This window comes from Panthera uncia, chromosome D4 (assembly GCF_023721935.1).
Source record: "Panthera uncia isolate 11264 chromosome D4, Puncia_PCG_1.0, whole genome shotgun sequence".
NCBI lineage: Eukaryota > Metazoa > Chordata > Mammalia > Carnivora > Felidae > Panthera > Panthera uncia.
Genome location: NC_064807.1, coordinates 59,514,816 through 59,528,299, shown reverse-complemented (window position 1 = coordinate 59,528,299; position 13,484 = coordinate 59,514,816). Strand labels below are relative to the sequence as shown.

Below are 13,484 nucleotides of genomic sequence, written 5' to 3'. Positions count from 1 at the left end.
CACAGTAACCACTTACTAAAAGACCACCGTATATGAAGGCATATCAGGGACTTGCCTTGCTCAGGGCTGCTGTGCAGGATGACACTCAAGTTGGTGGTTTCCAGAGTCCCCTCAGGTACAGGCTCTCCGGAAAGCTCCCCATCATCAGAAGGAGTGGATGGAGTCGGAGGTGTGTTTATGGGTTCCACTTTTGCTTCTTTAGACTGAAGGGAGGAAAAATGAGACCCAAAAGGATTTACTTGGGAGGGAAGCAGAACAAAAACAGCAGTGATTATCACTGAAGAAAATAACATATCCACAAGGTGCTGAACTAACCCAGAAAAATGGCTGGACCCGCCTGCCACGTACATAGGCAACTACTGAACCTCCCAGGGCCTGAAAAAGGTATGTGCTGGGGGAATTGAGTTCTGTTCCATTTACAGAGAGGTTCTGCTCATCTTGGCTGAAGCTCCAGCACAAGGACCCTGCGCCCTAGGCCAGCACCGAGGAGGTGCCCAATAAAGCTCTGTTAGATGAGGGAATGAATGAGTAAACAAATGAATGAACCAGGCTGCACTCAGTGAGCACCATATACATCCACTCCCAGATGTGTCCTGAACACCTATGAAATAGAAGATGAGTGTGATTTCCTTCCAAGGAAACTTTAGGGTCTGTGTCACTTTTCCAAAGTCAGACAATGTCTAGACTAACCTTACCAAGTAGAGAAAAACAAACAGACAAAAACCCCCAACAGTTGGAAACACAGAGCATCTTCAAGATCTAGATGGAAATGGTGATGGGGGGCCATGAATGTCATGATATCATCCCAAGATCCAGGAACCCTAGACCCAGCCTCATCCCTTTCTTAGTTCAAGTGGTTGAGGGCGGTGAATGGAAGGATCCTGCTGACTGGTGTTGGACCCGTGGTATGAATAAGAAAATTCAGCCACTGAGGTATTAGGGCTGATTTGTTAATGGTCACATGACTTGCCTATCCTGACTAGTAATAGGTTACTTCCTTAGTGCCAAAATCCAGTGTACAAACAGTGGATCTCTGGTCCATCAGAACAAAGGGGATTCTTATGGGCACCGTAACTTGGGATTTAATGGTTCGGTTCTTACAGTCAAATCTAGGTCAAATCTCTGCTCTCCACTTACTGGCCACATTTTGTCAGGCAAGTCATGTAACTTCACTCTTCTGTAAAACGGGACAATAGTAATACTCTCAGGTTAGAAAATGCATGGAGATGCTCAGCACTGAGCCAGGCCCATAGTACGAACCCATCAATGGTAGCTATTATCAACATCACTGGAATTTTAAATTTTGAGAAAGGACAGCACCTCAATAGTGCTTTTCTCCGGGTGTTGGTATTAGAGGTGATTTTTTATCTGCTTTGCTCATCTGCAATTGGCAGTTTTTTCAGTAACGATTATGGACTATATATGTATTGAAAAACAAAATCTAGGTTACTGTAGCGTAAACTCTCCAGGGTAGAAGCAGGAATGGAAACCTCCAAGACGTTGGGCGTTGAAGAATGAGGAGAACTTCAGCAGCCAGGGAAGGAGGGAGGTGCTGGGTAAGAAAGGACACAGCATCGTCAGGGCCTGGCAACCTGCGCCTGGTGAGGGTTCAAGGATTGGAGGAGGGAAGCAGGGGGCCAGAGCCAGGAGAGGCAGAGAGCGGGGAGGCCGGCCCTTTGGTGAGAAGTTTGGCCTTGGACCTGGGGCCTTCATGGGATATCAGGCTCAAGAGAAGTGTTGTGCTGTGGGGAGTTCATCCTGACACCAACTGGAGCGTGGATCTGAGGGTTGAAAGAGTTGAGGTTTAGGCCAAGAGACCAGGAGGCTGCACTACAGAGGCAGGACCAGGGCGGGGGGTGGCAGCAGAGAGTAGGTGCCACCGCAGGAAGGCTGTGGAGAACTCCCAAGTGGTCTTCCCCACACTTCCCCAGCTGTGGTGGTGACCCAGCAGGGTGGTAAGGGCCCTGCCCCGGGCACTTCCTCTTCTCTCCCTTCCAGGAGCATGGGGCACCCTGCAGTGCTTCTCTGATGGTGTCCTGTAGGGGACCTGAGCTTTGGGACAAGGCAGGCAGGTGGGGGTATGAGAAACAGGATAGCAAGGGAACAACGGGCTGAGTTCTGTTACTCAGGATGGCAAAGGTTCTGTTGTATGAAATCCCTGACTCCAGCCTGTCAAGCCCAAACCCTCTTTTGTCACACTCCCAAGAAGTCAGCTATAATGCCCTGTTCAAGGCAGAGCGTGACTCTGGTAAGCCGACCTTCGGTGGTTAGGGCAGCTGTCCTGCCTCCAGCAGATGGCTGTGGTTTTCAGGGGCTAGCGTGGATGTGGAACCAGCGTGGTCTATGACACAACGGGGCTGTCGGGTGTATAGACTTTGTATTAAAAGTGTAGAGGGGCGCCTGGGTGGCGCAGTCGGTTAAGCGTCCGACTTCAGCCAGGTCACGATCTCGCGGTCCGTGAGTTCGAGCCCCGCATCAGGCTCTGGGCTGATGGCTCGGAGCCTGGAGCCTGTTTCCGATTCTGTGTCTCCCTCTCTCTCTGCCCCTCCCCCGTTCATGCTCTGTCTCTCTCTGTCCCAAAAATAAAAATAAAAAACGTTGAAAAAAAAAAAAAAGTGTAGAGATTTGTTGGGCCTCTCTCTCAACAACAGAGTTACTCATTCCACACGTATTTCCTGAGGCTCTCCTGTGCGCCAGATCCTTAGGTGATCCCGGGGGATAGAGAAATGAAGAAATAAGGCAGAGCATCTGCCCTTCAATTATTGGACTATGGGGAGACCAGACCCAGACACAATGTGGTTGACTGTGACACGTGGGACAGCAGAAGTGAGACCCAAGTGCAGGAGGGAAGCTCTGATGAGGGGCTGTGGACTGGATCCTGAAGGAAAAGTAGGAATTGGCCAGGTGGGGGGGTAGGGGAGGGCGGGGGAAGGGCCCTCTAGGCAAACAGACCACTGGGGCCTGGATGAAGGGATGCAATGTATAGAGTCTGGGAAACTGTGAGCATTTGGGTGTGGCTGGAAAAGAGGTCCTGGCTGTGGATCAGAATCACCTGCAGCGCTTTTACACTTTGGTGGACCTCACTCCCCCAGAATCCGAATGTCCAGGTAGGCAGCAACTGTCCCCCCACTATGGCCCCCCCACCACCTGCCAAGACACACACGTGATTCTGATGCACAGCCAGAGCTGAGAACCGTGGGGACATTAATTCTAACTAGGCATGATAGAACTTTCCAGAAATGGAAAGGTGTGTCAACAGAAGCTGACTTAGCAGGGGGGAAGAACGGGGTAGCAGGGACTCCTGCCCTAAATGGGGAAAGAGGTGAGGAGGGCTGGCTTTTTAAGTCCCTAACTGCTTAGGCAGTCCATGATTCAGTTCGCTGGTCATGGCTTGTGTCTTGCAGGGTGGCAGATTGGAAAGGGTGAGGACAGGAAAGTGAGATTCATTCCAAGAGAGAAGACAGAGACGGGAGGGGAACGTCTGAGAGAGGAGGGAAACTCCCTGTCCTGGGGTGGCGGGGGGGGGGGGGGGGGGGGTCATAGAGGGAGCCACAGAGCTTTTTCCAGGAGATGGTGACATTACTGACGGAGCTCTAGGATCTGGACCCAAGCTGGAGACCTGGCTCTGTCCCCCTCCAAGCCAGGCAGCCCTGGGGACAAAGCTCTTCACCCCTCTGTGCCTCAGTGCCTCCTCTGAAGAATTAATGGAAAAACACCGCCCTGCAAATGGCAAAGGAAGTGAATGCTGTGCAGGTACCTGCGAAAGGGATTCTGATACCAGGAACAGGCAAGTTAGCATCAGGGCCCACAGCCCACAGAGAATTCTGTTAAGGACTGAGGACAGCTACAGGGCTTTGGCATGCTCCAGCAGCCCCAGTCACCAGCCAGGCAGGAAGCAGGTGGTGGGAAGGGGACCCCCAGGGGAACAGGGCACTCTGGCACAATAAGCCTATCAGTCAGGACTAATGACAGCCACCGCCATAAACTGAGGGCTGTCATGTGCTGAGTCCCACCCAGGTTTCACGAGGGTCATGTAACTCGCGCTAGCCTATGAAGTAGCCATGCTCCATCTCAACTGAGTGGGAAAAAGTTCCTGATTCAAGGTCAATAAACAGCAAGCGGCAGAGCTAAACCACACCTGGTGAAACTCTGGTATGCACCAGTTCTCTTAAAACCACTGGGGAGAGTGGGGTTGGGAATTCTAGGAACAAGAGTCCATCAAATCACTTTTCTCCGGACACTTCCTCCCGGCTGCGGTGTGCCCCCACGTGCAGTACTGTAGTCCAAGGTTCTGACTTCACCACTGCATGACCCTAGCAAAGCCACACTGTTCTCCAAGTGTCTGCTGTCAGTTCCCTTACACAGTTGTTGTAAGGATTACATTAAGTCATGTATACAAAAGCAGCAGAGCCACGGTAGGTATGGGGAAATCCTGGTTCTCTTCCGTCCCCTCTCTGTCTCTACCCCTCTTGAGAGCTGCCTGGCTCCAACGCCTCCTCTACCAGAAAGCCCTCCCTGACCAGTCCCCGTCACCATGATCATCTCATGCTCTCAAACCTCACTCCCCTTTCCTGTCCCTCTCGCAGGGCCACCGTGGGTTACTGGCATCTCTGCCTGAGTTGGCCTCACTCCTACCTGTGAACTGGTGCACTGGGGGTACCACCACATCAGGCCAGAAGGCCCAAAGGACCACCACTCTGTGCCCTGCTGCATGTGCCCTGGACATGCCAACAGGGTGGCCAAGAGCCGTGGCACACAGGGTTCCAACACTGCCCAGACCAGCCACCTTCCCCACTGCCACCTAGCCCACCTTGGACCTTTGCCTCTTCCAACTCAGCTGCCCTCGAATCGGCTGTGGTCCTGGGGATAAACCTCTGCACTACTGCCCAGGCCAGAAGCACAGGGTTGTGGCCTGAACCCTGGATGGGGCATCAGGGGACCCGTGCTCTAGCTTCAGCTCTGCCCAGGTACCCAAGGGCCAGTCTCTTCCCCTGCCTGGGTCTCAGTTTGCCCTGCAAAGGGTAGTTTTCCATATACCTCTCTACAGAAAGAGCACTAACAGATTACAATTCTATTCTGCCCTACCCAAACCTCTGTTCCCACAGGTCTATAATCTATAGTTTATAGCCTCTGCCTTATTTCTACCTCCTTCTTTTCCTTTATCGGAGATGAGTCTATAGAATGTGCCAGATTACTGGGCCTCTGTGTTCAATGACTCAGATGCTGTTGTCTTGTTTTCATTAAAAATGGGCTCCCGCTGTCTCCACAGTCTGACTCAGTGCTTTCAAAACCACTTCCTTGTCTAGGCCACAGGGTGGATTCCCAGGAGGGAGGAGGCCCCAACCACTGGGAGGATGGCTGCCTTTCCCATGGGGCCAGACGGGAGCTCCTGAGAAGACTCTACATCTCACAGGAGTGGCAGCCCTGACTTCTTTCTCACAGCCCAGTGCCTGGAGCAAATGCTACATCATCTCCCATTCAGGGCCACTTCCCTCATGCCAGACACTGGGTTGAGACCCGGCCCTGCACTGCGTCATCTGGCCTTCACATCAACCCCAGGAGCTAGGACTCTGATTATCACTCTATGGAAGAGGAGCTGAGGCTCAGAGAAGTTGAATGTGTTTGCTAAGTTCACAGAGCTTGGAGGCAGTAGGACACAATATCTGCCTTTGGACAGTCCTCTTGTGGCCACAGCACAAGGTGGCCGGGAGACAACTGGCATTCCAGTGCACTGGAGATCTGGCAAAATGCCCTCGGCCAGGACTTTCCCAATCTGCCCAGATGAGCCGACAATGGAAGTCACAGATCTAAGAACAGAGATGTCAGACCTAAGGCTCTGGGCACTCAGCCTCTAAAAGCTGACAGAGAAGGTATGGCTTACCAGCCAGTACTCACCGGGGCTTGAGTGTAGGTGACAGCTTCTAAGATCTCGGCCACTCCCTCTGTCTCCTGAAGCCCGCTGGTCTCTCCCGACCCCTGTATGGAGATAAATCATGCCGGGCACAGGGGGAGCAGTTGACAAGTGGGAAAGTCACATAAGATGACTCCTTTGGAGAAACTCTGTGTGTGTGTGTGTGTGTGTGTGTGTGTGTGTGCATAAGAGGGAAAAAGAGACAGGAAGAGCGGAACTGAGAGAGAATGTGTACAGTGCACAAGCTTGGCTCTTTTTGCTGTTCCTTCCACATTTTATTGCTCACGCAAACAAAAAGCTACAATCAATGGACAGTCTCTAACATACCTACTTTGGTTTTGTCTAGGTCCCTTCAATCCCTGCCAAAGGCCCTCCCACTTGCGTGGCTGTCACCAGAATCATGGAATTACACAGTGGAGAACAGTAACAGAGAATGTCTTCCTGTTGCTACCTCTTCTTCCTAATTAGCCTTCTAATGTCAGCCAAAGGGCCTGGGGGCCATCATTTTGTAAATAATGCCTTATTCTTGGACTCTGGGGTTGCTTCTACTTTTCCAGTACTCACAGCACTGCAGAGAAAGGAATGAATATACATAAGGTTTCCCTGCTCCCGGCTTTATCTGAATGTCAGGCCAGGATCGTGGCCTCAGGGAGTGCAGACATTCTTACAGAGCCAAATTCTACCTCCGAAGGGCTTTTCTGCTTTGTTTCTAAATGAATGAAATCAACTTATGCTTTGCTTTGGGGTTGACAGCACCCAAAGTTCTAAGAATGCTTTGTTTGCCTCCGACTTTTTGCAGCAGGCTATGGCTTCTGCCTGAAATGCCTTTTCTTCTTCATCTGGCTAACATTCCCTTGTCATTGGCCAGGCATCAGCCCCCCCTCACCTAGTCTGGTTCCTCTTCTTTCACCTTTGTGCCCCCACCCCCACCCGAGCCAGAGAACCTGGGTTTGAGGACCTCCCCGGTGTTCCAGTCATCCTCAGCTTTGTCACTGCATTGGAGCGTGTTAAGTGTGTGTGAGCAGCTGGAGGACAGAGACAGGTGCCAGTGTATCCCTTTATGTCCAGCACCCCCCAGGACTGTCACCTAGCAGGGACAGGCGGGGGGGGGGGGGGGGCAAAGTGGGAGGGAAAAGGGGGAGGGACAGAAGGGAAGGGGGGAGGAGCGGAAGGGCCCATCTTTTTTCCCTGCCTACCATATTCCACCCCCAACTTAGGAACTGATTCATTTGCCAGGCACAAAAGCTAAATTTAGGTTCGTTTTTATAGGAATTTACACTCATGTCTTAGAGTTTTAACTTTGATTTTAGAATCCTGACACCCTTTCCTGGCAGGAAGTCTGGAAACCAGGCCACTGACTGCCACAGCCATAGAAGAGCCTAACACCTTACAAGAAACACAATCTCCCCTCCCCCCACAAATAAGATAGCTGAAGCACTTTAAAAAAAAAAAAAAAAGCCAAAAAGCCCAAAATAGGACTTGAGGCAGCGCTTGACAAGTTGAGAGATTTTAGAGACTCCATGACGTTGGGGAAGAGGAATTGCCTGGGCACCCAACCCTCCCTGGCCGACTGGCTGCTGGGGGTCGGGGCTCACCGAGGACTCATCGGCTTCACACAGCTCCTCAGGGGTCCTGGGGTCCGGGTGGACAGTGAGCTGCTGTATGGAGCCCTGGGGAAAAGCAGAGGGTCAGAAGCCACCACTTGTACATCTACAGCGTGACCGCTAGTGGGAAACACGATTGTTCTGTAACGGAGAAGACCAAGGGGAAGGACGGGTGCGAGAATGTGCTGCCTGTGGCCGTGACAGTGGAGCCACCCTTGGCCCACTCTCATTTAGGGGGACTCTCCCTGGGCCAATGTAATATGAGCTCCACTACCTGGGGAGGCCCCTGGGGAGTACTGGGTTCCAAGCACGGACTGCCACAGCAGCCTCCTAACTGGCCCCAGGTCCCCAACCTGTCCGACAGGCCCTAAGATGCACGTCTCCCCACTCCCAGAGTGTCTCTCCCCTGGAGCATGAAGCTTCTTGGCTGGAAGGCCTCCTGGGAAGAAGAGCGGCCAGCCAGCCTCCTGCCTCCACTCCTGCCTCCTCTCTCCACACCTGACAGTTCATTCTCCATGAGGCTTCCAAAGTCAGTGTTGAAAAATTGTAATTGGGTTTTAGCTTCTTAAGATTCACTCACTGTGTCCCCACGTACTGCAAATATACCTGAGCTCTGCCACATGGAACCGTCCTGTAACAGTTAGGTGAGGTATCAGAAGCATGGGTGCTGACTAAATGCGTGACTACAATAACATAGGGATTTTCTTTAGAATGGCTTATTCATAAAAGCCCATTTTGACAGGAAAGTCAATTTTCTGCTATTTTTTCAGGGCACATTGTCTAAAAGGTGAGAGAGAAATGACCTGTCACTCTGGCATTCTAGCTTACTCCACCTTTGCAGAAATTACTTCAATGTAACCGCTGCCCCTCTCCAAAGGAAAAGTCACTGAAGGAATAATAAGCCTTCCTCTTTTTCTAATGCCTTAAAAATGCACAAAGAGGGCACTTGGGTGGCTCAGTCGGTTAAGCATCCCACTTCAGCTCAGATTACGATCTCATTGTTAGCGGGTTTGAGCCCCACATGGGGCTCTGTGCTGACGGCTCAGAGCCTGGAGCCTGCTTCAGCTTCTGTGTCTCCCTCTCTCTCTGCCCCTCCCCTGCTCATGCTGTCTCTCTCTCTCTCTCTCTCTCTCTCTCTCTCTCAAAAATAAAATAAATACACATTTTTTAAAAATGCACAAAGAGCTTCCACTCAGGCTATCCCACTTAAATCTACAACTCCACGGTGTAGGTCTTCTTATCCTAGTGTACAGATAAGAAAACCCAGAGAATCCACACTCTGAAGTCATCAGGCTAAATTGGAAACTTAGCACCGGAATCTAGGTTTGGGGTTCCAGGACTAGGACTCTCCACACCACCCACACACGCCTCCTTGAGGCTGTAAGGATAAGACAATAACGAGGGGGCGCCTGGGTGGCTCAGCTGGTTAAACATCAGACTCTATCTCCACACGGGTCATGATCTCTTAGTTTCGTGAGTTCCAGCCCCACATCAGGCTCTGCGCTTGACAGTGCAGGGTCTGCTTGCGATTCTCTCTCTCCACTCTCTCTGCCCCTCCATTTGCGATCTCTCTCCCTCTCTCTCTCGAAATAAATAAACATTAAAAAATATTTTTAAAAATAATTAACAGGAATAGTTGCTTATGTTTATTGCGTGGTGTCCACTGGCCTCCCTGATCTGCGAGGCTTGGACTCACGGTGAATCTCTCCAGCCCCGTGGCTCCTGCATTGCCCACGAAGATTCCCGCGCTGGGCTCGAAAGCCAAAGCCCGGGAGGACCGCTGGAAGGGGACGTGGCTGTGCTCCTCACACTCCATGAAGAGGGTCACTTCCTCGCCCTGGACAATCACTGCAAAGCGGTTCCACCTGTGGGTCATCACGGGCACTAGGAAGGCAGCAGCCTCATGGGACACGTGGGAGCCTGGCTCTGTGTAGTAGAGGATGATCCGCTGGCGGCCATCCTCCACACCCGAGAGCCGCAGGCCCAGGTAGATGACCTTCTGGAAGGCATCCGTGATAGCAAAGAGCACACCGCCTGTGGCGCTGCTGGGCTTCACCGTGACGGTGATGGCAAAGTCCCTGAAGAAGGTGGGAGGGATGAGGGTCCTGGCCGGGCGGCCGACGTTGGCACCAGGCCCAAAGCTGTAGGCTGGGAAGCCACCATAGCCCGTGACAAAGGACACAGATGAGGGCAGGGGGACACCGATGAGCTCCGTGAGGTCCAGGTGGCCCAGAGAAACCGATTCTGCAGGGAAGGAGACAGAGGCCATGCCTTACACATATATTCTACCATACTTGGAAATGAAGAAATAAAAACTCACAAGCGAAATGGGATTCCTCGGAACCCCACGGTAGTGCCTTAATTACTGGCTTTCAAACTTTTTTTGACAATGACCCACAATAAGAAATGCATTTACATTGCAACACAATATTTCCCCTTCAATAGACATATACTTGTAACACTGAAACCAATGTTTCAGAAAATATTATTATTTTTTTAATTTTTTAAATGTTTATTTATTTTTGAGACAGAGAGAGACAGAGCATGAACGGGGGAGGGTCAGAGAGAGAGGGAGACACAGAATCTGAAGCAGGCTCCGGGCTCTGAGCTGTCAGCACAGAGCCCAACACAGGACTCGAACTCACGGACCGCGAGATCATGACCTGAGCCGAAGTCAGAAGCTCAACTGACTGAGCCACTCAGGCGCCCCAACATTATTTATTTTTAATACCCACCAGGCACTCTGATATTTTCCTCTGTTTCAGAATTCTTCTCTTTTATTTTCTTAAAAGCATCCTGGCAATGACTCACTACATTGATTTCATTAACCACTAAAAGGTCCTGACCTACAGTTTGGAAAACTTTGAAAAATATCTCCTAGAATATTCCTAGAATATATGATGTTCTCCCATCGACTCAAAGACTGTTCCTCATTTCTTTCTATAAAACTGGGTAAGTTTGTTTTGTTTGTTTAGAATGAGGTCTACTGTTGAAGTGTCCCAGGGTGTGGGGGACAAGTAGGGACAAAGCGAAGTGTTCCCAAACCTCAGGGCAATGAAATTCACATCATCATCATCATCATCATCACCATCATCATCGTGGACATTCCCTGAGCTCTCATTCTGTGCCCGACCCTGCTCTGAACTCTTCACACACATCAGTTCATTTAATCCTCACGACAACTCTGGGAAGGTAGGCGCTGTTAACCTCATTTTACTTCCAAGAGAAGTTAAGAAATTTGCCCAAGGTAAGTTCCTTCAGGGTTCAAAGCCAGGGCAACTGACCCCAGAGTCTGAGCTCTTACTGATACCGCAGGGCTGCACTGTGGCGGCCTGGAAAGGCCCCCAGGCTCAGGAGCCTTGGTGCGCTGGGAGCAGATTCTGGGTTGGCTTGTAGGGATGTGCACCCGCTCCAGAGGGGATACCCACCATGCCAGCAGTGTGACAGGAAGGCAGGTCTCAGGGACTGGTGGACAGGACCCCTGCAGGCAGGACAATGGACATGCAGGACCCTATGGCCTCAGAAGTGAAGCCAGATCCTGAGGATTCAGCCCCATGAGGAGGTCTGGAGTGAGGGAGGGTCAGAGTGGAGCAGGGTCCTTCCCCAGAGACCAAGGGGCAGAGCAGACACCTGGTGACTGCCTGGGCTACGGCCAAAAGCCAGAGGATCCTGAGAGCCTGAGTGACCACGGGGGACTTGGGTTTGTGTCCAGAGAAGACCCAAGCCACTCAAGAGCGCCATGAGTAAAGCCCTGTCTGACGAATCAAGCCTGCCTTTCAGTTTACATTTTGCCCCTGTCTGACTGGACAACTAACCAGCTGTGTGACCTTGGGTGAGTCATTTCACTGCTCCAAGACTGGGTCTCCTTCAACGATATGGGCCCCACGAAAATGATGAAATGACACCATCCACGTAACCCTGGTAAATAGGGTGGCAATGCATTGAACATTCACTACTCTTTCCTTTTATTACATCCACTCAGCAAGCCCGAGTTATTGCCCCAACTGTGCTGACAGGGAGAAAAGGAGGCCAAGATGGGGTGGGGGGGGGGTGGCCTGGACACCCTGTCTCTGTGCTCCTGAACTCCCCATACAGAATATAAAAACAACCGGGTTTTTCATACGGGATTTTACTTAGTCCTCACTGCAGCCCCGGGGACTGCCAGTCTCCCACCCTACGGATGAAGAGCCCAGGCTTGGGAAGACGGAATGACTCCCTGAGTTACACAGTAAAAGTGGCAGGTGTTTTCAAGCCGTGACTGGTCTGACCTCAGGTTGGTTCACTGCCCAGTCTCATAAGCTGGGCGGGTGGCGGGGGGGGGGGGGGTGCTCCATCCCAGGGGCCTGGGGGTAGCCCAACCTAATCGGCCTGCCATGCCAATGACCCTTTAGCAGCATGACGGTGCAACTGAAGCTCTGGGTGATCGAGGAAAACCCAAACTTCCCTGGAGAATGGGAGAGAAAGAGATGCCCTGACTCCAGTGCCCCACTCCCCAGCACCCCCAGAGAAGGCCACACAAAGTCAGCAGCTAGCCTGCGTGTGTGTGCGCGTGGGTCACAAAATTATTATGAAATAGTTAGGACATACCAAAAAAGTGTAAATAATAATATGAGACACATATTAAATGTTAAAATGGTCAATTTTGTGCCTTTATGTCTTGCCATCATTTTATTTATTATTTACTGATTTGTTGATTTTTAATTTACATCGAAGTTAGTTAGCATAGAGTGCAATAATGATTTCAGGAGTAGATTCCAGTGATTCATCCCGTCTGTATAACACCCACTGCTCATCCCCACAAGTATCTTCCTTAATGCCCCTTTCCCATTTAGCCCCCCCCGCCCCACAGCCCCTCCAGTAACCCTCCGTTTGTTCTCTTAGGTTTTGTCCCCCTCCCTGTTTTTATATTTTTGCTTCCCTTCCCTTGTGTTCACCTGTTCTGTGTCTTAAAGTCCTCATATGAGTGAAGTCATATATTTGTCTCTCTCTAACTGACTTACTTCGCTTAGCATAATCCCCTTTAGTTCCACCCACATGGTTGCAAATGTCTTGCCATCATTTCGAAACGGAGTAACTGTATGTGAGGACTGAAGGAAATAGCATGAGGTGCTGGCACATGCTCAATCAATGGTGGGAATTATCCTCATCATCGTCATCATCATCATCATTGACTTTCAGGTTCAGAAAGGAATCTCAGAGGTCCCCCAATATGATCCCTACCTGAGATGTGTGAACCCCACACTGTCCAAGATGGCAGCCATTACAAGTGTGGCTGTTGGGCACCTGAAATACAGGTCATCGCAACTGACCTGTGCCGTCAGTGTAATATACAAACTAGATTTCAAAGACTTAGTTTGGAAAAAAGTCTTAGGAAAAATATCTCATGAATAACGTGTATATTGATTACATGCTGAAATGATAATTAGGGGAAGTACTAGGTTGAACAGAATACATTATTAAAACAATTTCTGAGGAATATTATGAGGAACAGGCATGTGTCCACCACTCTGCTTAAGAAAGTACTGATTCAGGGGCACCAGGGTGGTTCAATCGGTTAGGGGGCCGACTTTCGGCTCAGGTCATGATCTCACGGCTCGTGGGTTCGAGCCCCACATCAGGCGCTGTTCTGACACCTCAGAGCCCAGAGCCTGCTTTGGGTTCTGTGTCTCCCTCTCTCTCTGTCTCTCGCCCGCTCACATTCTGTCTCTCTCTCTCAAAAATGAATAAACGTTAAAAAAAAGGGGGGGGAGAAAGTATTGGTTCAGCAGAAGCTCTCACCACTCTCCAATCCTATTCCGCTGGCCATGCCCCAAAGACAGCCTCTCTGAGGGATGTGGTGTGTATACTCCCGTGCGTGTCTTTGTTTTTTTACGACGTGAGCATGTATGTGTCTGACAGAATGCAGAGCCACTGTGCGCATCTCTAAACCTCATGTCAGTGTTGGTATGCTGCACGTATGCCTTCTGACA

The 13,484-nt window shown here is 50.8% G+C and overlaps 1 protein-coding gene across 1 annotated transcript in view; it reads right to left on the bottom strand.

Moving 5' to 3' along the window:
* The window catches only part of COL15A1 (collagen type XV alpha 1 chain), a 110,662-nt gene that overhangs the window by 62,331 nt on the left and 34,847 nt on the right, over positions 1-13,484 (bottom strand). Inside the window, exons 3-6 of the mRNA XM_049627200.1 lie at positions 9,212-9,759; positions 7,507-7,581; positions 5,896-5,976; positions 56-203 (exon numbers count right to left, since the gene is read on the bottom strand). Coding sequence (XP_049483157.1) covers positions 56-203; positions 5,896-5,976; positions 7,507-7,581; positions 9,212-9,759 — 852 coding nt within the window. The remainder of the gene's footprint in view (positions 1-55; positions 204-5,895; positions 5,977-7,506; positions 7,582-9,211; positions 9,760-13,484) is intronic.